The sequence below is a fragment of the Trichomycterus rosablanca genome, chromosome 1 (genome assembly GCF_030014385.1).
Source record: "Trichomycterus rosablanca isolate fTriRos1 chromosome 1, fTriRos1.hap1, whole genome shotgun sequence".
Classification (NCBI taxonomy): Eukaryota; Metazoa; Chordata; class Actinopteri; order Siluriformes; family Trichomycteridae; genus Trichomycterus; species Trichomycterus rosablanca.
In genome coordinates, this window is record NC_085988.1 from 80,781,678 (window position 1) to 80,805,351 (window position 23,674).

Here is a 23,674-nt window from a genome sequence, read left to right on the forward strand (position 1 = left end):
ATCCTAACAGTACCCCCCCCTCAACGGCCGCCTCTAGGCGGCCTACTGGGTCTATCAGGGCGTAGGCGGTGGAATTCTCGGATCAGGTTGGAGTCGAGGATAGCAGATCGGGGGACCCAGGACCGTTCCTCTGGCCCGTAGCCCTCCCAATCCACCAAGTACTGGAGACCTCGGCCACGCCTACGAATGTCCAACAACCGGTGAACCGTGAATGCTGGGTGCCCGTCGACGAGCCGGGAGGGTGGTGGGGGGTCGGACGGAGGGTTCAATGTGGACAAAGCCACTGGTTTAAGCTGGGAGATGTGGAAGGTGGGGTGGATGCGCATGTGGCGAGGGAGTTTCAAGCGCACGGATGTGGGGTTTATGATGTTCTCGATGATGTAGGGACCAATGTAGCGGGGGGAGAGTTTCTTGGATTCAGAGCGCAGGGGGATATTAGTGGTGGACAGCCACACGGCCTGACCAGGAGCATAGGTGGGGCCAGGTCTCCGATGGCGGTCTGCCGAACGCCGGTTGATGTCCCGTGTACGGAGGAGGGCTGCCCGGGTGGTCTTCCAGAGCCTTCGGCACCTACGGAGATGGTGCCCAACCGAGGGAACTGCCACATCAGCCTCTTGCTCGGGGAATAGTGGGGGTTGATAACCTAGGGAGGCCTCAAATGGAGATATGCCTGTGGCGGAAGAAATCAGGGAATTGTGGGCGTACTCGACCCAGGCAAGGTGAGCGCTCCAGCCCCTGGGGTTGCGGGCGGCCATGCATCGTAGGGCGGCCTCCAGGCCCTGATTTGCTCTCTCCGCCTGCCCATTGGACTGTGGGTGGAAGCCGGACGAGAGACTGACAGTCGCTCCCAAGGCTTTGCAAAAAGTCCTCCACACCTGGGAGGTAAATTGGGGTCCACGGTCTGACACGATGTCTGCAGGGATCCCATGCACACGGAACACCAGATTGATTAGCATCTCGGCCGTTTGGAAGGCTGTAGGAAGCTTGGGCAGGGCCGCAAAATGCACAGCCTTGGAGAACCGGTCCACCATGGTTAAGATTACCCTATTTCCATTAGATTCCGGTAGACCAGTGACGAAATCCAGGGCTATGTGTGACCATGGGCGACTTGGGACCGGAAGTGGGTGTAGAAGCCCCGCAGGAGGTTGGTGGGAGGCCTTATTACGTGCACAGGTGGTACAGGCAGCCACAAACTCCTTAACGTCCGTCTCCATGGATGGCCACCAATAATGTCTTTTTAAGAGCGACAGTGTGCGACCACTTCCAGGATGGCAGGCGATGCGAGATCCATGGGCCCATTGTAGGACGGAAGAGCGAGCTGTGGCTGGGACGAAGAGACGGGTTTGGGGTCCCGTCCTGGGATCTGGCTCCTGTGCCTGGGCCTCGGTGACGACCCGGCGAATGTCCCACGTGAGTAACCCAACGACTCGACTGGGCGGAAGGATAGTTCCAGGGCAGGTTGGGGCTTCTTCTGTGGAGAACTGGCGAGAGAGAGCGTCCGGTTTGACATTACGCGACCCAGGCCGGTAGGTCATCGTGAAGTCAAACCGGCCAAAGAAAAGAGCCCATCTAGCCTGCCGAGAGTTCAGCCTCTTTGCCGCCTGGACGTAAGACAGATTCTTATGATCCGTCCAGACAACAAAGGGCTGAGCGGCCCCCTCCAGCCAGTGCCTCCACTCCTCCAAAGCCAGTTTCACAGCCAGCAGCTCACGGTCGCCGACGTCATAGTTGGTCTCGGCTGGGGATAGGCGACGGGAGAAGAAGGCACAGGGGTGCAACCGGTTATCGGGCCCCGCCCGCTGGGATAGGACTGCCCCTATCCCAGTATCAGACGCATCAACCTCCACAATAAACTGCCCGTCGGGGTCCGGTTGAATGAGAATGGGGGCAGATGTAAACAGTGCCTTGAGCCGAGAGAAGGCTTCTTCGGCCTCTGGGGGCCAGGTAAAGGGGATCTTGGTGGAGGTAAGGCGAGTGATGGGTGCCGCGACCTGGCTGTAATTGCGGATAAACCGCCTATAGAAGTTGGCGAACCCGAGGAAACGTTGGAGCTCCTTGCGCGAGGTGGGAGTTGGCCACTCGGTCACCGCACAAATCTTGTGGGGGTCGGCCCTGACCCGGCCACTCTCGAGAATCACCCCCAGGAATTCCACAGTGTCAGCGTGAAACTCACACTTCTCCGTCTTCACGAATAGTCTATTCTCCAAGAGCCGCGAGAGGACTTGGCGGACATGTGCTCCGTGTTCTTCCTGAGACCTGGAAAAGATTAGAATGTCATCTATGTACACAAACACAAACCGGTTGAGGTAGTCCCTGAGCACGTCGTTCACCAGCGCTTGAAATACCCCAGGAGCATTGCACAACCCAAATGGCATCACAAGGTACTCGAAGTGGCCCAAAGGGGTGTTGAATGCTGTCTTCCACTCATCGCCCTCCCGGATCCGCACCAGATGATAAGCGTTGCGTAGATCGAGCTTGGTGAACACTGTGGCCCCCTGCAGGGGTTCAAAAGCAGAGGAAATCAGGGGCAGAGGGTAACGGTTCTTAATGGTGATTTGATTAAGACCCCTATAATCAATACAAGGCCGCAGGGTCTTGTCCTTTTTCTCCACGAAGAAGAACCCCGCCCCCAGGGGGGAGGACGATGGGCGGATGATCCCGGCGGCGAGGGACTCGGAAATGTAGCTCTCCATCGCACTCCTTTCGGCACGAGAGAGGTTGTACAGCCGACTGGTAGGCAGTGGGGCGCCAGCCAGCAAATCAATGGCGCAATCATAGGGTCGGTGAGGGGGTAGGGACTGGGCACGGTCTTTCCGGAAAACCTCACGGAGGTAATGGTACTCCAGGGGCACGTTGGATAGGTCAGTGGTTACTGCAGGAGGAATGGCGCGAGCCTTGTCCCCAGGCTGTGGAATGGCTGAGACCAAACAGTTGGCATGACAGAAATCGCTCCAAACCACCACTCGTCCTAGGGCCCAGTCGATATGGGGATTGTGGCGCGCCAACCAAGGGTAGCCCAGGACTAGGGGGGTCTGGGGGGCCTTGATAACAGCAAAAGAGAGAGTCTCCCGGTGGTTTCCCGAGAGGACAAGGGTTAAAGGCGTAGTGCGGTGGGTAACCCGGGCAATAATTTGCCCATCCAGGGCGCACGCGGTGACTGGGGGATCCAGGGGTTGTAGGGTGCACCCTGTCTGGGCCGCCAGCCCCTCATCGAGCAGGTTGTCTTCAGCACCCGAGTCTACTAAGGCCTGGAGAGGGACCGAACAACCGTGCCAACAAAGGGTGGCCTGAATGCGGAGGTGGAGTTGCCTGGGTGGTGGGGGTTGCTGAAAGTTGCCCGCTAGTACCCCCACGGCTACTGACGGGCCACCTCTTTTGGCCGAGCAGGGCACGTCCGCAGAATATGGCCCGCCTGACCGCAATAAAGACATTGCCCGGTCCTGAAGCGCTGAGCCCGCTCCTCGGGGGCTAGCCGGGCACGCCCCAACTGCATGGGTTCAGGCTGTGGTGTAAGGGATGAAGGGGTACAAACAGAGCCACCAGGGGGCTCCAGGGGACTGGGCAGAACAAGGGGTAAATGAGACACAGGACCGGGTCTGGTCGTCTTTTCACGGCGCCGGCCACGGAGGCGGTTGTCCACGCGGATCGCCAGAGCGACCAGGGAGTGAAGGTCAGGACTATCCTCCCTTACCGCCAACTCGTCCCTCAGGGGATCGATGAGGCCCCTCTGGAAAGCCTCCCGAAGAGCCTCCTCGTTCCACCCAGAGTCGGCAGCCAAGGTCCAAAACTCAATCGAGTATTCAGCTACGGACCGGGAACCCTGACGCAGGGAAAACAGACGAGCGGATGCGCTCCCCGAATGATCCGGGTGGTCAAACACAGTTTTGAATCGGGCAAGGAAGTCAGAGAACGACCCTGCCCGAGGGTCCACCTGCGACTGAACCGCCTCTGCCCAGGAGAGGGCTCTGCCCCTTAGGTGACCTATAATAAAAGCCACCTTACTGGCATCAGTAGCGAATGTGGTGGGGCGCTGACGGAAAATGGACTGGCACTGGAACAGGAAGCCTCGGCACCTATCCAGGTCCCCATGAAAAGGCTCAGGATTAGGGATAGGTGTCTCCAACGGGACCTCAGGGATCGCGGGGTCCGTCGAAGCCGCGGACGGTCCCATGAGGGCCTGAGGGTCAATGGAAGGAACTGGATTGGGAGGGTTTAGACGGGCAACCTGTTGGGTCAGGTCCGCGAGCCGCTGGTTGAGTGTCTCTAACATCTGATTGTGGCGGCTCAGGATCATTCCCACTGTAAGGTCCTCACCTGTTTGTGCATCTGAGGGTTCCATGACGGCCAGATTGTACTGTTATGAGGGGGGGTTTCAGGTGAACCCGTAGCAGAGGGGAACCCAAACAATAGATGCACAAAAAGGTCAGAACCACAAGTAGGTAATGGGGCTTTTATTGGAATTAACAAAACGAAAGATAATACTAAATGAACCAAACAACGGAGAACACTGGGGAAGCGGCTGGGGCGGTACTGATGGTAGAAGGCGCAGGGTGTCTGAGAGGTGAACAGGGGGAGCCGTGGTGTTCATCCGGGTGTGCAGGAAGGTGTCCCAAGCAGTCCAGGGTCTGGAGGAACACGAAGAGGCAGGTAGGAGTGGAACCAGGACACAAGGAGCGAAGGAGCCAAATCCAGGAGACGATAGGTAAGCCGGGAAGCCAGGTGGTGTGGGGATCGCTGGGCTGCAGACAGCAGAGGAAAAAACAACAAGGTTTAAAGGCTTGAATAGCAACAAGGTACTAAACTCACAGAGTAATGTGTAGTTCAGGAGTCAGACGTCACGGTACCGCGGTGGCAAGCAGACAATCTGGCGAAGAGCAGAGGAAAAGCCGGCGTTTATATGCAGTGGTTGATGAGGTGGTAAACGAGGCACAGGTGAGTAGAGTCCGCCCTCCAGCGATCTATTGGCTGGCTTCCGCAGCGAACTCCGGGAACAGTACCGCTCCAAGCCGCTAGGGGGAGAAGGGAGCCAAACAGGAAAAACCAACGCAAACACTAACAAGAACAAAAACCCGACCGGACTAACGGGGAATAAATAAACGCGGATGAAAACAAAACGCCAAAACGGGGAAAAACGAAAGTAAAAAGGTAAGAGCTGGGCGAATCCTAACAGGTTCCACCAGAAAAGACAGGAAAGCAAAGCAGAAATTCCCTGATACCCTGGACAGGGTGGCAATCCATCGCAGGGCTTCCAGCAGTAGTGAGATAGTGTACTAGACTGCTGTGCCACCCGAGTGCCCTAATCCAGTTGTGCATTATTAGTAAAATGTGTCGATTCTCCAGTAATGTAGCATTCTAGTTCACTAAGCTATGTGCGAATCTCAAATGTACCATTGGCTGGTTGGGCATCTACACAGACATGACTGGCTCAAAGCCCTCCAATGGATTCTGGGTATGTTATTGCATTGCGCCCAGCGCTTCCTGGGAAACCAGACCCACTACGACTCTAACCACAATTAAGTGGTGGTAAAACACCCACTCACTCACTCACTTTCTTAACCGCTTATCCAATCAGGGTCGCGGGGGGTGCTGGAGCCTATCCTAGCTTTTCAATGGCCGCAAGGCACACAGTAACACTCTGGACGGGGCGACAGTCCATCGCAGGGCAGACACACACACACACATACACCCACATTCACCTATAGGGCAATTCAGTGTCTCCAATTAACCCGACTGCATGTTTTTGGACTGTGGGAGGAAACCGGAGCTCCCGGAGGAAACCCACACAGACACTGGGAGAACATGCAAACTCCACACAGAAAGGACCTGGACCGCCCCGCCTGGGGATCGATTCAGGGACCTTCTTGCTGTGAGGCGACAGTGCTACCCACCGAGCCACCGTGCCGCCCTTGGTGATAAAACATGAAAGTGATTTGTGTTGATCTTTCTTCTTTGAACAGAATTGTCAAACAAACCTTTTTATACTGGTGTGTTAGTGAACTTTCAGAAATTCAGATTGATTTAAGCTTTAACTCTGTCCCAGGAGTTTGCATGTTCTCCCTGTGTCTGTATAGGTTTCCTCCAGGAGCTCCGGTTTCCTCCCACAGTACAAAGACGTGCATGACTGTGTTTAACATTAAACTTGTGAACTGATTAATCTTGTGTAATGAGTAACTACCGTTCCTGTCATGAATGTAACCGGTGTGTAAAACATGAGGTTAAAATCCTAATAGATAAATAACTCCTATGTCTATGTCTGTGTGTCTGTGTAGGTATGAAGAAGCCGCCACTCGCCCCCAAACCCAGATTACTGGGGTCTCAGAAGCCGGCGCCTCCTCCGATCGCACCTAAACCCGAGATCCTACAACCCTCTCCGTCTCCATCTCCACTGAAACGGAGTAAACCGGCTCTAGCACCCAAACCATGCCTGGCCAAAGTCATCCCTCAGACCCTTCAAACACATCCAACTGTGTCCATCAGCAAAACCGAGGGGGTTCCAGCATCAAAAAACGGTGGTCTGTCACAGTACATCATACCGCCTAAAGACCACAAAGTAGGCAACGGCAAAACCAGGGGGTCGGAGGAGACGAGCGAAACAACAAGAGACGGAGACGGTCCAGCAGATGAGCTCAGCTGTAACAGTATACAGGATAATGTGAGTCCAAATAGGGAGGGTGTCCAGTTAGACGCTCCTACAGACTCCCCAAACACTACTCCAGATGTACACGAGGAGACCACAGCTGTGGGTGAGAGGGATCACACAGACACTCAAAAGTCATGGAACGTTCAGTCTGAGAAAACTGCTGAGCACTCTGACGAGATACGTGCCGACGTTTCTGTGCCCTCGGCCCCTAGTAAGCCCCTTCCCGTCCCTCAGCCTCGGCGTCCACGCAGGAACGTGCTGCTCCGACAGAAAGGGGTCGAATCTCCACCTGAAACGCCCACAGGTACCCACAGACACACTGTTACGTCAACGTCCTCCACTTCTGATTCTCTACCAGATTCTCTACCTGAAAAAACAGAATGTGATACGAACTTGACCCACAGTAGAGACCACACCCATTCTTTAGCCAATCATATCTCCAGTATTGATACAGACCCAACCCAGTGTACAGATCCCATCCATAATGCACGCATCAGTAGAGATGTGACTCCACCAGAGATCGATGACTTTTCTGAACCTCCTTCCAACAGCGAACCCCGAGTTTCCATGGGCTCTGTGGAAGAGGAGGTGGAGGAGGAGGAGCTAAAGCCACCAGCACCTCCTCCTAGACAGAAGTCCCTCCCACAAAAAGGCAGTTTTGCTTATAAGACCTCATCCTCGCTGGATAACCTACTGTCAGAATATGCAGAACCTCACTGCCACGATGACAAGCTCAGCAATGAAGAGGAGGATGACGAGGATGACGGTGGCGACGACGAGGATGATGATGATGACGATGCATATGGCGATTTTACTCGTTGTCCATTTACAAGGAGTTTACCCAAACAAATCAAGCTCAACCGCACCCCTCGGCTGGTAGCGGCGACCAAGATGTCCTCAGCAGACGACTGCTCACCGAGGGTCGCTCCTAAAAAGCCACAGAGACACAGCTTGCCAGCATCTACGCCGATAAGGAAGCAAAACACACCACAAGCACAAGCGCCGCCTCCTGTCTTTGGTGCACTTCCCGCCCCACCTAATGAGAAACCCTCCCCGTGGCGCATCACCCTCTCAGGAATCCCTCTGTTCGGTAAACAGCACCTGACCCGGAGCGTCAACCACTCAAAACCGCGTCCAGCACTGGTCAAACAAAGGGCCAGGTCGTTCTCCTCGGCCGATCTGCTGCGCTCGGACTCGGAGACGGGCGTGCACAAACGCCGAAGTTTGAAGAAACTCCTAGAAGTGCGGACCTGTGTGAAGCTGCTTCCTAAGATTTTGCGCGGCGGGAGTTCTCTGGACTGCACCACCACCGCGGATACAGGGTGCGACAAACACCCGGACACTTTACCTGTACACGACGAGGTGACGCCCGCCGCCGAGGAGGGTGAAAACGAGAGGGACTGTGGGGTGGAGTATGAAAATGTGCGCCTCTATGAGGAGATACCCGAGTACATGAACCTGCCCTGGGTCTACTCCAACAAGAACGCAGACAGTCAAGTGTACGAAGTGCAGGATCCATATGAAATGCAAAGGTGAGAGATCTGGTGTTTTGGTTTATGCAGTGCTGTTGATGCAGATCAATCAAGATGTGAGCAACTTTGTTGGTTAACATGGTCATTTAATCTTTATACAGCCAATAAAAATGTTACGCTCACCCATAGAAACCCAATAAAGCACACAAATAGCTACATGGCGGACACACTTTGTGTTTTTATTTGCATTTCCCCCCAGTTTTCCTCCCAATGTAGTTGTATCCAATTACCTGATTGCATTACGATAAGGGATGTAACGAAACACTACCCACAATACAATACGATTCACGATACTGGGTTCACGATACGATTTTTGAAATTGAAAACAAGTTATGACAAAGTTTCCTTTTATTACTTCTATTTAAAATAAAAATACTGGATTTGTGCTTATATTTAATTTATCTACATAATAATGTCCTTTTATTTCCGAGGTAGGTACAAACTATGCATAATAATGCTGCACGTTTCCCTTTTTGTGTAAAAAAAAAAATATAGCACCAGCGCCCTCTGCTGTTTAAAGTGAATATCGATTCATCTTAAATCAATAACCGATTCAAATCGTGGCACATGCGCACCGATTTTTAACTGTCTTCCGGTGCATCGTTACATCCCTTATTACGATCATCACATACCCCTTCCGAAACACGTGCAGTAGCCGACTTTATTTTTCACCTTCGACCTTCACCTTTTCGCCATCAATCAGCCAGCAGAGGTCGTAATTGCATCAGGTATGAGGATTCCTCTCTGGCACGCTTCCCTTGAACAACAAGCCAATCGTTGTTCATGTAGGTGCCCAGCTTGCCGGGTAGCAGAGCTGAGATTTGAACCGATGAGTTTGAGATGTCAGCTCTGGTGTGCTAGCTTGTTTTACCCCTGCACTACCTGAGCACCCCACTATTTGCTCAGGTCGTGGCAGGTTTGGTTACACCAGGGCTGCTGGATAAACTCAGCCTTATATGAGACAGTTGTCGCACAGGTTAGGTTTGGAGTGGCATTACCCTCTTTGTACTTGGTGAACCTGAAAGACTACAGACGGAAACGTTGGTCAGTATAAGAGAGTCAGGCCGAGCAGAAACAGGTTCTGTAGAGTCCACTCTCGGAGCCCGGCTAAGTCCCCTTCCTGTGGGTTATTTTCAGTGGCAGAGCAGGAAATGTCTGGAGAGGAGAGAGGGCTGAACCGCTGGAAAATAACCTCCCTCTCCGGTACCGTCTCTGTTCACCTACACATTCTCATTTTCCTCTTTCCAAGAGTCGGTCCGTCACTGTGTTTGATCCAACAACAATCACAACACATCAGCCTGAACATTTATTCACATTTATCTTCATATACAGATCTTTGCTGCTAACTTTGTGGCATTAAGGATCCTGTCATCCCTAACGCAAGCTAATAACTTCTCATCCCAACCAAACTAACTTATAATTTAATAAAAATAACCACTCTGTTATTTACTCTGGCACTGGCTGGTGAGACATGTTGTTAAATCTCTTTACGTTGGATCTGCTCGTAATTTAATGGGTGCAAAGTACTGATTTAAGGATCCCAAAAATGCTACCAGGCCCCGGTTTCTTCCCCGCGCTGCCACCAGTTCTACCATTGTTTAAAAATCTCTTGATGTCACCACAGATGATAAAGCTGATATGGATACGGGACACAGCCATGCTGCAACAGGAAAAAAGTAAAAAGCAAATGATTTATTTTATATAATCAGATCTTATACACCTGTACATAATTGGTATAGCTAAAGCACTTAAACTCAGTAATTAGAAGGGGTGTCCACATACTTTCGGACATATAGTGTATATAGTGTGTTTAAATGGGGCTGTGAAACCTTTGTTATGATACCAGAGAACAGATTCATCTTCAAACAATAAAAAGTTGAGACATTTTGAGAATTGCAATAAAAAGGAAAATTAGTCACTGTAGGCTCTGGTCACTGTAGGCTCTGGTCACTGTAGGCTCTGGTCACTGTAGGCTCTGGTCACTGTAGTCTGTGGTCACTAGTCTGTGGTCACTATACTCGAGAGGTTTCACTGTAGGCTCTGGTCACTGTAGGCTCTGGTCACTGTAGTCTGTGGTCACTAGTCTGTGGTCACTGTACTCGAGAGGTTTCACTGTAGACTCTGGTCACTGTAGTCTGGGGTCACTAGTCTGTGGTCACTGTAGTCTGGGGGTGTCACCGTAGACTGTGGTCACTGTAGACTCTGGTCAATATAGTCTATGGTCAGTGTAGGCTCTGGTCACTGTAGTCTGGGGTCACTGTAGTCTGGGGGTGTCACTGTAGACTGTGGTCACTAGTCTGGGGTCACTGTACTCGAGGGGTTTTACTGTAGACACTGGTCACTGTAGTCTGTGGTCTCTGTGGTCACTGTAGACTCTGGTCACTGTAGTCTGTGGTCACCGTAGTCTGGGTTCATTGTACCCGAGGGGTTTCACTGTAGTCTGGGGTCATTGTACCCGAGAGGTTTCACTGTAGTCTGGGGTCATTGTACCCGAGAGGTTTCACTGTAGTCTGGAGTCATTGTACCCGAGAGTTTTCACTGTAGTCTGGGGTCATTAGCTGCGTCCGGAATCGTATACTTACAGAGTACGTACTAGATTGGAGGAAGTATGCACTATTTGGCCGGTAAAAAAATACATACTTTCAGTACAGAAGTGTGCAGTATGCACACAACACCGCTACGTACTACATCTGCCATCTTACTAACGTCAAGTGATGACGTGGGGACGTGATGACGTAATATCACCATAGTTACAGACTCATTGCCAAAATTTTGGATATTTATCGTCTTTTTGTTATTTATTCGTCTTTAAAATTGTTATTTTATTTATCTTACTTACACTTGTAAACAGAGGACTCTCCGTTTTCCGCCATCTTTCTTGTTTCTTATTCCGCTTCGAACGCCTACACAGCTCCAGTTGCATTATGGGATACATTAGCGGACCACAAGTGTGCATCGCTTGTAGTCTGGGGTCATTGTACTTGAGGGGTTTCACTGTAGTCTGGGGTCACTGTAGACGCTGGTCACTGTAGTCTGGGGTCTCTGGTCACTGTAGACTCTGGTCACTGTAGTCTGGGGTCATTGTACCCGAGGGGTTTCACTGTAGTCTGGGGTCATTGTACTCGAGGGGTTTCATTGTAGTCTGTGGTCACTGTAGTCTGTGGTCACTGTAGTCTGGGGTCATTGTACTTGAGGGGTTTCATTGTAGTCTGTGGTCACTGTAGTCTGGGGTCATTGTACCGAAGGGGTTTCACTGTAGTCTGGGGTCATTGTACTCGAGGGGTTTCATTGTAGTCTGTGGTCACTGTAGTCTGTGGTCACTGTAGTCTGGGGTCATTGTACCCGAGAGGTTTCACTGTAGTCTGTGGTCATTGAACTCGAGGGGTTTCATTGTAGTCTGTGGTCACTGTAGTCTGTGGTCACTGTAGTCTGGGGTCATTTTACTCGAGGGGTTTCATTGTAGTCTGTGGTCACTGTAGTCTGTGGTCACTGTAGTCTGGGGTCATTGTACTCGAGGGGTTTCACTGTAGTGTGGGGTCATTGTACCCGAGGGGTTTCACTGTAGTTTGGGGTCATTGTACTCGAGGGGTTTCACTGTAGTGTGGGGTCATTGTACCTGAGAGGTTTCACTGTAGTTTGGGGTCATTGTACCCGAGGGGTTTCACTGTAGTTTGGGGTCATTGTACTCGAGGGGTTTCACTGTAGTGTGGGGTCATTGTACTCGAGGGGTTTCACTGTAGTGTGGGGTCATTGTACCCGAGGGGTTTCACTGTAGTGTGGGGTCATTGTACCTGAGAGGTTTCACTGTAGTTTGGGGTCATTGTACCCGAGGGGTTTCACTGTAGTTTGGGGTCATTGTACTCGAGGGGTTTCACTGTAGTGTGGGGTCATTGTACTCGAGGGGTTTCACTGTAGTGTGGGGTCATTGTACTCGAGGGGTTTCACTGTAGTGTGGGGTCATTGTACCCGAGGGGTTTCACTGTAGTTTGGGGTCATTGTACCCGAGAGGTTTCACTGTAGTTTGGGGTCATTGTACCCGAGGGGTTTCACTGTAGTTTGGGGTCATTGTACCCGAGAGGTTTCACTGTAGTTTGGGGTCATTGTACCCGAGGGGTTTCACTGTAGTTTGGGGTCATTGTACCCGAGAGGTTTCACTGTAGTTTGGGGTCATTGTACCCAAGGGGTTTCACTGTAGTGTGGGGTCATTGTACTCGAGGGGTTTCACTGTAGTGTGGGGTCATTGTACCCGAGGGGTTTCACTGTAGTTTGGGGTCATTGTACCCGAGGGGTTTCACTGTAGTTTGGGGTCATTGTACCCGAGGGGTTTCACTGTAGTCTGGGGTCATTGTACCCGAGAGGTTTCACTGTAGTTTGGGGTCATTGTACCCGAGGGGTTTCACTGTAGTCTGGGGTCATTGTACCCGAGAGGTTTCACTGTAGTTTGGGGTCATTGTACCCGAGGGGTTTCACTGTAGTGTGGGGTCATTGTACCTGAGAGGTTTCACTGTAGTTTGGGGTCATTGTACCCGAGGGGTTTCACTGTAGTTTGGGGTCATTGTACCCGAGAGGTTTCACTGTAGTCTGTGGTCACTGTAGTTTGGGGGTGTCACTGTAGTCTGTAGTCACTGTGATCGGGGGGTGTCACTGCAGTCAGTGGTCACTAGTCTGGGGGGGTCACTGTTGTCTGCATTCACTGTTGTCTGTAGTCACTGTGGTCGGGGGGTGTCACTGTAGTCTGTGGTCACTGTAGCCAGTGGGTGTTACTGTAGTAGCCACTTCATAAACACTTGAGGATCAGAGCATTCCTGTAACTTAATGAAGGCAGTTTTTAAAGCACAGTGGACACTGGTGCTGTTACTGTTGTGCTCAGCGTTAAGCTGCTGCTCTGAAGCACCATCACTGTAAACAGAATTGTTTCTATTTTACATTTGCAGTCTGAAAGACGACAGTTGATCTTGTTTAACTGGCCGGGTGCCGTGCTGTGCTCTGCTTAATGCAAGTCAGGCATTACAGTGTTATTTCATTTAGCTGTGTGTGTGTATGTGTGTGTGTGTCAGTCATTGTCTTTTTATCAGTGTATATATGTGTGTGTGTGGATCAGTGTCTATCCTTTATGCATCCTTTAGTGTATGTTTGTATGCGTGTGTGTGTGTCAGTGTGTCATTGTCCATTATTGTATATCTGTGTGTGTGTCTTATCAGTCTCTGTCTACGGTTTTTTGTCAGTGATTGTCTATTACTGTGTGTGTGTATGATACTGTGTATAATTGTGTGTGTGTGTGTGTGTTCTCTGGTTGAGTTTATATAAGCTGCTGTTGGCAGTCAACAAGAGGGGCTCTGTGTGCCTGCAGCAGGACACAAAATAAGAGTGGGAGAAATTTGGGTAAAAAAAGGGGTAGAGGGGTAAAAAAAGAGGCAGTAGGGGAGGATGAGAAAGCGAGCGAGAGTTTGTGTGAGTGTGAGAAATCAGTAGTTCAGCTTTTACACCGGACCTCTTATTCTAATCCGACAACACCCACACAAGCAAGGAGAGTTTCTCACAACCACACACATTCCTGGAGAGAATTCCTCATTCTGAGAGTTTGGGAGGAGGGTGATTTCAGGTTCACACCATAGGAATTCTGGTGTGAGTTTGGGACAAGGGTGGTTCACCGACTTGAGATTGGGAAAATGGTGACACCAATGAAATTCCGACGTGAGTTTGGGAAAAGAGTGACGCCATGGGAATTCCGGCATGAGTTTGGGAAAACGGCGACACCATGGGAATTCTCTTGAGAGTTTGGGAAAAGGATGATTTCAGGTTCACACCATGAGAATTCCGGCGTGAGTTTGGGAAAAGAGTGACTCCATTGGAATTCCGGCATGAGTTTTGGAAAAGGGCGACACCATGGGAATCCTGTTGAGTTTGGGAAAAGGATGATTTTAGGTTCACACCATGGGAATTCTGGCTTTAGTTTGGGAAAAGGGTGACACCAATGAGATTTAGACGTGAGTTTGGGAAAAGGGTGACACCAGTGGAATTCCGGCATGAGTTTGGGAAAAGGGTGACACCAGTGGAATTCCAGCATGAGTTTGGGAAACGGGTGACACCAGTGGAATTCTGGCATGAGTTTGGAAAAAGGGTGACACCAGTGGAATTCCGGCATGAGTTTGGGAAACGGGTGACACCAGTGGAATTCCGGCATGAGTTTGGGAAAAGGGTGACACCAGTGGAATTCCGGCATGAGTTTGGGAAAAGGGTGACACCAGTGGAATTCCGGTTGGGAAACGAGTGACACCAGTGGAATTCCGGCATGAGTTTGGGAAACGGGTGACACCAGTGGAATTCCGGCATGAGTTTGGGAAAAGGGTGACACCAGTGGAATTCCGGCATGAGTTTGGGAAAAGGGTGACACCAGTGGAATTCCGGCATGAGTTTGGGAAAAGGGTGACACCAGTGGAATTCCGGCATGAGTTTGGGAAACGGGTGACACCAGTGGAATTCCGGCATGAGTTTGGGAAACGGGTGACACCAGTGGAATTCCGGCATGAGTTTGGGAAAAGGGTGACACCAGTGGAATTCCGGCATGAGTTTGGGAAAAGGGTGACACCAGTAGAATTCCGGCATGAGTTTGGGAAAAGGGTGACACCAGTGGAATTCCGGCATGAGTTTGGGAAAAGGGTGATTACAGGTTCGTACTATGAGAAGTCTTTTGTAAGTTTGTGAAAAGAATGTGATCAAGGTCACATCTTGGGAATTCTGGCGTGAGTTTTAAAAAGAATAATGTTTGGTTATTAGGAATTCCAGTGTGAGTGTAAAAATGGACGATCAGTTCCTCCAGCCATTTAGTTTTGCAAAATCTTACAAACGAGCTCTTGCTAAATTTACGGCTCAATATTTTTCCATTCCCAGTATAACTGATGGGGAAACACTAAATCCCATTCAGCTGAACAACAGGATCAATAATCCTCCGGTTCGCTGACGAGACCAGTTTATCCTCATTATCCATTTATTTGGAAGTGTTCATAAAGAAGTCATGAGACTAAATACTTTTTTTCCTTTGTCTATAAAGTATGTGGAATAAACATCCCAATATATTCAGACTGGCAAACTTGTTTTAAACCAGTTTATTTACTTATTTTTTTATTAATAAAAATAGCCACCTATTATGCTAGCCCACCACTTATCACAATCAGCCAGCTAAGCATCTACACAGACATGATTGGCTATGTCTAAGAGGAGAATGCCCAAAGCTCTGCGATGGATTGGTGCCCCGTCCAGGGTATTCCTGCCTGTTTTTTTTCAAAGCCGCTCAGGTGGCGCACCAGAGTTGGGGTTTTGAATACATCGTATCGAATCTCAGCTCTGTCTTTCCGACTGGGCTGGGTGGCAGCATGAGCAATGATTGGCTGTTGTTCAGGGTTAGAGGGTATAAAAAAAGTCGGATCATAGGTCCTCATAACTGGTGCAACTGCGGCCCCTGCTGGCTGACTGATGGCGCCTGCACAGGGCTGAGAAATAATGCTGATGGGGGTGTGGCCCTCCGTACACAGTGCCCGTCAGTGTATGAACTCGACTCGTGCAGGTGACTGTACGTGCCGGAGAGAGGCGAGAGGCAGTTGAGAGGCGATCTCAGTCAGCGGTGAAGGGTCAAATCAGTATAGAGGACGCAATCAGGGTAATTGGACACGACTAGATTAGAGGAGAAAATTGGGGGGGAAAAGTGGGGAAAATATTATATATTACAGTGTTTCCTCTAGAAGACACCCTCAACCCCCCACACTCCCACGGCCCCCATCCAGTGCAGTGCAAAATTAATTAAATAAAAGTTTGTGTTAAAAATGAACACATTAGCCTTGACAGCACTGTTTTAAAGCTTAGAAACTAAGCAGGCTCCATTCATTAGGCAGTATGTGCATAAGCAATCAGCGCAGACCGTGACGTCATCTGTGGGCGTGTCACAGTGTAGAGGCTGTTCATCTGATTAAATTTTGATATTTTCAAAGCGATAAACTGTGTGATATGAGGCGGTAAAAGTGCTCTAGACAGAACGAACAACGCTTAACGTGAAAAATAAAGCTTAACGTGGCTTGTTGTACTAAAACAATGACCGATGAATTTGGGCAGTGCAGAGCTCTTATAACCAGTGCAGAGCTCTTATAACCAGTATCAGTACAGAGCTCTTATAACCAGTACAGAGCACTTATAACCAGTACAGAGCACTTATAACCAGTACAGAGCTCTTATAACCAGTACAGAGCACTTATAACCAGTAATAACGGAGAGAAATTTAGTGTACCTGTGAAGCCGATCAAAACCCCGAGCTGCAGAACCACCACACAAGAAGTTAATCCAGTTAAACACAGATGTATGTGAAGCTTTTGGACTGGATTTAATGGTTATTTCACACAAATGGATGTTCGTGTCGTGGAACTTTTGTGTTGTTTTATCGCTCAAACCGAGCGCTGAGCAAATCGGCTATTTGAGTCGAGGGTCGCGGTGAGAGCGAAGCTCAAAACGATTCTCACGTGATACAGAAAACAATAACTGCGACAAACACGTCACGTCTTCTTATCACCAACAGTTATTCGATGCTTTTGCATAAAAATGAACATCTGTAACAACAGCACAAATGCTCGCACATAATCTACACACTCTGCATTACTCCACATCACGACTCTTTACTTTCTTTATTTAACGCCCACCATTGATGACACGCCTGGTTCCCAAAAACTGGTGGAAACGTGGGTTGTAAGACTGACCGCCTGTGAGTGCTTTGGGACGGGGGTCATTACGGTTTCATGTAATCATATAAATTCTGATGGAGCGGCGGCAATAATTAAGCAGCGGCGGGCCGCCACCGCAAAGTACATGTAGCGGAAACACTGTATTATAAAGTGGAACCGGATCTGCCGAGACCCTGACCAGAATAAAGCATCAGATGAAAATGAAAAACATGAGTCTGTTGCACTGTTTATGTTTACCCCACGAGAGAACGATAAGCTGCGTCATTTAATGCAATGTTCTGATTTGCTGACAGGCCTTATTCAGGTGGGGACCTGTCTGAGGAAGACGGGGGACTAAGCTCTAACGAAGAGGACGACAACAGCTCCACCTGCAGCAAAGAAGAACTGGATCAATCACCAGACAAAGAGGTCTGATTACATTCTAATTAAAGTGCTTGTTTATTTAATTACCAGCTCATTACAGTTCTGTGCCATTGTTTCCTGCAATACGCACCCAGCCTGGCGGTGAACAAATCCCAAATCGCTTATCATGTGAACGCAGCTTTAGCCAAGCAGCCACTGTAGCCTCCTGTTAGATTTCAGCCTGAAGATTCCTACATAAAATCAGTCATTGTACCTTTGAACTGAATTGTAAAGGGAATCTGGAGAGGGACTGAACTCATTCAAAAAGGCTCTCACAGTTTTACCTTTTTTACCTTTTATTGTGGTTCACAGTGGCGGTTGAGGGATTGCAATAAACAATTGGACTAGATTGTAAGAAAAAAGGGAAAATGCCAAAAAAAAGAAATAAAAATGAAGCTATAAAACTTTAAAATGTAATATTTTTGATTTTTCCTCTGATATCACATTTACATTTATGGCATTGACGCCTTTATCCAAAGCAGCTTACCATAGTGAGTCAACACAATGCAAGCAATTGATGATTAAGAGCCGTGCTCAGGTGCCCGACAGGGTCAAATCGGTAGCGATGGGGCTTGAACCAGCAACGTTTTGCATTTAGCAGATGCTTTTCTCCAAAGTGACTAACAGTTATGACTAAATACAATTTGATCACTTGAGGGTTAAGGCAGTGGTGTCCAAACTGTTTTTTCTAGGAGGGCCAGATTTGATAATGTGAAAGAGCCCGAGGGCCAACAGTCCTTGATGACATTATTTTAAACAATAAAATATGCATATAAATTCGCTGTTATTTAATAATTTTATTTTCAAACAGCAAACAACCACCAAATGTAAGCATTTAGATGAACAAATCAGAATACAGTAGACCCCTGACTTACGAACTTAATTGGTTCCAGAGGGTTGTTTTTAAGTCATATTGTTTGTTAGTTAAACCTATTTTTTCCATAAGAAATCATGTAAATAGAAATCTGTGCCAGACCTCCCAAACCCCCCCTTACCTAACCTTTCTAATGTCTTAAATTGTCTTTTTTGTTATAAATACAAGTATATTTCCCTTAAATCTTAAAATATAGAATAGACATTCCTGTAATAAACAATAATAAACAAATATACTGTACACAGTAGTACTGTACATAAAACACATTTCATACACCATAACATTTTTGGAACATTTTTAGCATTTAGCAGACGCTTTTATCCTTATAATACACCATCACTTACACCATAATACATTTCCTTCTTTTTATATAAAATTTATCTACCAGAAACAACAACTTTCATATTTCTCTATTATCTCCTTCTTTATTTTAGTAGTGTTGTATTTTGTAGGTGTAATTGAATGAAAGAAAGAATATTTTACTCAGCCGAGTTCCTTCTTCTCTCTCACTCACTGTCCCCTCTGTCTGGTACACAGTGACACCTACTGGCAGGAGTAATTATACAACAACAGCGCTTTCTCTGCACCTTATTTGGGGACATTTTAATATTGAAAACACCGGAAAAACACCGCCCGCTGTGCGTAAGTTTACTCACTGTATATATACAGAGAGAGAGACACTCGTTGACAACTTGTTTGTGACGTCACGTGTTTTGCGAATTTCGGTTCGTAAAACGAAATTTGTTCGTATGTTAAGTTGAAAAAGATAGTTCGTAACCCAAAATGTTCGTATGGTAAACCATTCGTAACTCAGGGGTCGACTGTATACAGAACAAGCTATTTGAATTTCTAACTGAACTTTAAAACATAAGGCATAAGTTTTCTCTACCACTCAAATTCTTAGGTCGTTGTTTTAGTACAGTACGTCACGTTAAATTTTGTCCATGTTAATCGTTGTTCGTACAGCCTGAGACGCTTTTATCACGTCATAAATGAGTACGTCTCATTCGCAGTTTTGCTGCTTTTCATGTGAATGCGTACTTAGTGATGCTCCACCATCTGGTAAAAAGGGGAATTGCATCTTGAATTAGTATAATTTTTTTTTCTGTTTGACTGTGCTGGCAGGCCACAAGTAATGCAATTTAAGACAGAAGACACGGGCCTTTAAAATCTGACCTCGGGCCGTGATTGGCCCACGTGAGGCTTGAACCAGCAACATTCTGATTACTGGTCCAGTACCTTAACCACTGAGCTTGTTTATTAATTGTTTATTAAGTGCAACAATCATGTGCAGCTAAATGCAATCAGTTGTTCAGTCTCAGTCTCACACACACACACACACACACACACACACACACACACAAACACTCATTCAGGAAGCAACAGCAGATCCCCTCATTCATTATGTGTTGATATGTTGAGACAGATCCCAGATCCAAATAAAGATTGCAGCTCCACCCCCCCAAAAAACTCTATTTTTCCTTAACTTACACACACACACACACACACACACACACACACACACACACACACACACACACACAGGTCAGTCAGTCAGTCTGTACCTATCAGTGATGGTTGGATGCAGTAAGTGGGTGAGTGTAACATTATCATGTAGCTACACAAACTGCACTTGATCCTCGGTTTTATATATATGTGTGTGTGTGTGTGTGTGTGTGTGTGTTTGTGTGTGTGTTTTATTAGGAGGTTGAAAAGGCCAAGAAGAATAAAGTGGTTCACATCGCCATGGAGATTATGAGCTCAGAGAAAGTGTAAGTACAACCGTAGTAAAAGTGGTTCACGTTTGAAGTGGAAATGATGTGAAGTCAGAAGTTTACACACACGTGGAAGTGACGTATAGATCATGTTTTGTTTTACAGGTTCGTGGATGTTCTGAAGTTGCTGCACATTGTAAGTACCGGATCATTTCTTCCTAAAACACACCGAGTTCAAGTTTTAAACAAAGCATCACTCATACAGAAGGACGAATTTTAATACACACCTGCAAGTGATGTATTTGTCTTGGCAGTAAATGATTTGAACACGTTCCTTTTTTTCCAAAACGAAAATTATTTAGTTTTTTTTTTTTTTTTTGTGTGTTTTTTTTAAATATAAATTAGGGCTGTCGAAGTTAACGAGATAATAACGCATTAACGCAATCTCAATTTAACGCGATTAAAAAAATTAGTGCCGTTAACGCAAATTCTAGTTCATGTTGACACTTGACTGGTAGAACAAACGTTTTAATGTCGGACTTGCCACCCTTTTTCATTTGCGGTTTGTTAACATAATGTAACCGATCGGGGTAGTGATGCACTTGCATAATAAAGAAATAAATACACGCTATATTCACAAGTTGTCGGGAGCAGAACACTTTATTACACTTAATTAACTTCTTCTTCTGTACCGAATACCGGAAAGCTGAGTCGAGCACGTTAGTTCATGAACTATGGAAGCCCCAAAGGGTCAAAACACACTCACTTCGTGTAGAAACGTCCATCAAACCATCGTCACGATACAACCACAGACAAGTCTGTTACAATAACTACGCCTTATCCCACCTAAAGCACCGCTGATCTACAATGTTTGCTGATGGAGAAATTCTAACCTACAATCTGACATTTACTGCCTAGTATGTGAGTGAATAAAACTCCCTTACAGTTTTCTCTTGTCCCAGCAGTTTTTAACATCAGTACATTTAGCATAAAATGTGTTCACCATTTTAATTGTAACATTTCACTTAAAAATCCTTGTTTTCTATAACATTTACACAGATTTTTTTTAATGCGATTAATCGCGATTAACTATATGAAATTCTGAGATTAATCGCGATTAAAATTTGTAATCGTTTGACAGCCCTAATATAAATTTTTAATTTAAATTTGTTGGGGCAAAAATATACATACAGCAACTTAGATTGTTTATTTAGTGCAATAAAAAATTCTGTAATATATGATATATGATATTCCGCTAGCACACCAGCGCTGAGATTCTGAACTTCTCGGTTAGAAACTCGGCGTTGCCACCGGTCGGCTGGGCACCATCTAGCGGGAATAATTGGCAGTGCCTGCAGGGAGGGATGACCAAAATATGTTGTCGGGGTCTTCAATCGACATGTGAAGACCCTGATTGGTGGATAGAGGCGCCTGTGCAGAATGCATGGGTGGAAAAGGGTTCCATTAAGTGCTGCGCGCAGGTCATAGGAGGCGTAAGCAGCAATATACCCACCTCAACTACATTAAATAAATATCATTAAAAAATCAGGGATCCCCAGCGGCGAAAGAAAAATGCATTATAACCAACAAGCTTATTACGTCTCATAGCAATAAAAACATAAAAAACAGCAACGCTGATCTTTATACCAACACGTCTTCATGCTGTTTATTTATTTATTTATTTATTTATTTCCCTAATCACATGTTGCATGTGTGTCAGTAGATAATTTAGTGTTTCATTCTGACTTAATGATATCTAAACTAGCATTAACGTTACTTCTCTTGTCAAGAGAACGGGAACAGGTGCATGACAAATAGTGCCCCTTGGGTAATGCACTTTCAGTCATTATCGCCCAGGATCTGATATGAAGTGGGCAAAAATGCCATCAGCTTCGGGTCGAAACTCAGCTCTGCCATCCGGCAGGCTGGGCGGCAACATGAACAACGATTGGCTTGTTGTTCATACAGGGTGGGAGCCGGAGAGGACCACATAACAATTATGACCTGTGCTGGCTGATTGATGAAGTCAAAGAATAATGCGTTGATCAGGGTGTGGCTGTTTGTATACAAAGCTGATCCGCATATAAACTCGCCTCGTGCAGGTAAAAAGATGCAGTCGGCTACTGCACACATGTCGGAGGGGGCGTGTGTCAGTCTCGCTCTCCTCAATCAGGAGTGGAGATCAGCATCAGTAGAGAGGAAGCATAATGCAATCGGGTAATTGGATACGACTAAATTGGGAGGAAAAAAAAAAAAAAAAAAAAAAAAAAAAAGTGTGACATAATAGTACACAAGAAAAAGTCACGTTACACCAAAGAGTAAAATGTAGAAGCGCCGGTACTGCATACCAGTGAGCCTGATACTTCCCCAGGGTTCGAGTGTAAAATGGGCGGCTGATGCCCCTGCTGGACGCACCCGCTATTCATTTCAGCTGAGTGTTAATGACTGAGAGAGAGAGAAAGATGCAAAGGTGAAAGAGAGCATGAAGCCTGTCAACATCAGGGAGGGAACAGAAGGCAAGATATGGCGAGACAAAGAAAGGAGAGACGGAGAGATTTGGAGGAAAGAGGTCACACCCACCCCCTCCGGTGCCCACGCAGTTGGCCCTGATCCCTAACAGCTGCTTGTCAGGTCATGCATGTTTGTATATGAAAAAAAGAGTGAGTGAGTGAGGAGATTCTCCTCCCACCAGAAATCCCCTGCTCTCCTGTACAAACTGATCCAAAATATTCTTGTCGTGGAGCGTTCTGAAGCAGCTCATGACTGGGTACTAATTCTAACTAACTCCACCACTGTCAGAACTTTCCTTATGGAGGAGTGAAAGAGTCTAAATTTTCTTTTGTGGTGTTTTGAAAGATGAATCGACATTTTACTGTTGCACAATCGGTAATATTCTGAAGTCTGAAGTTTACATACACTTGTAAGCAAAATATGCTGTATGTCATGGCACATTTTTTGGGGCATTTTACCCCACTCCCTTCTTCTCCCAGTCCCCAATCCAACCATTTCCAATTCCCAGTTGCAATTCCTCTGTGGACAGAGTGAGGAGAGTCTTAGACTATCACTTGCCTACTATGACCCATGAAGTCGGAAGGTGGATTTTTTCCCATACAGTCGACGGGTTACGAACGGTTTACCATACAACGTTTCGGGTTATGAACGATCTTTTTCAACTACATAGCTGTCTACATAGGCAGCATTTTACGTCATCCTGTGCGCGCTCCCGAGAACGAGGCTGTTCGAAATCCTAGATGCCTTAAAATCCTCACTACTGAGGTATCTTAATATTTCAATGTTATTTTGGCTCAAGAACGAGAAAGCATCTAAGGAATCGCTGTCTAAGTAGCGCGTTCGAATAACCTGACTTATAAGTCATTGACTTATTAGAATCCTCTCTACTGAGGCAGCTGCGTATGTAGACAGTAAGACAGCAAGGCAGCTCACTAGGTTTTCGAACACACCCGGTGTGTTTCCGGTGTTTTCAATATTAAAATGTCCCCAAATAAGGCGCAGAGAGAGCGCAGAGCTGAGAAACATTACATTTGTTGTTGTATAATTACTCCTGCCAGTAGCTGTCACTGTGTATCAGACAGTGAGTGAGAGAGAAGAAGGAAGTCGGCTGAGTAAAGTATTCTTTCTTTCGGGCAATTACACCTACAAAATACAACACTACTGAAATAAAGAAGGAGATAATAGAGCAATATGAGAGTTGTTTCTGGTAGATACATTTTATATAAAAAGAAGGAAATGTATTACGGTGTATGGTACAGCACACGTACTGTACT

At 47.3% G+C, this 23,674-nt stretch overlaps 1 protein-coding gene across 1 annotated transcript in view; it reads left to right on the top strand.

The window, feature by feature from the left end:
* Positions 1-23,674, top strand: part of fgd6 (FYVE, RhoGEF and PH domain containing 6) — a 50,506-nt gene that overhangs the window by 6,919 nt on the left and 19,913 nt on the right. The window contains exons 2-5 of the mRNA XM_063007004.1: positions 6,270-8,172; positions 17,192-17,306; positions 19,879-19,946; positions 20,055-20,085. Coding sequence (XP_062863074.1) covers positions 6,270-8,172; positions 17,192-17,306; positions 19,879-19,946; positions 20,055-20,085 — 2,117 coding nt within the window. The remainder of the gene's footprint in view (positions 1-6,269; positions 8,173-17,191; positions 17,307-19,878; positions 19,947-20,054; positions 20,086-23,674) is intronic.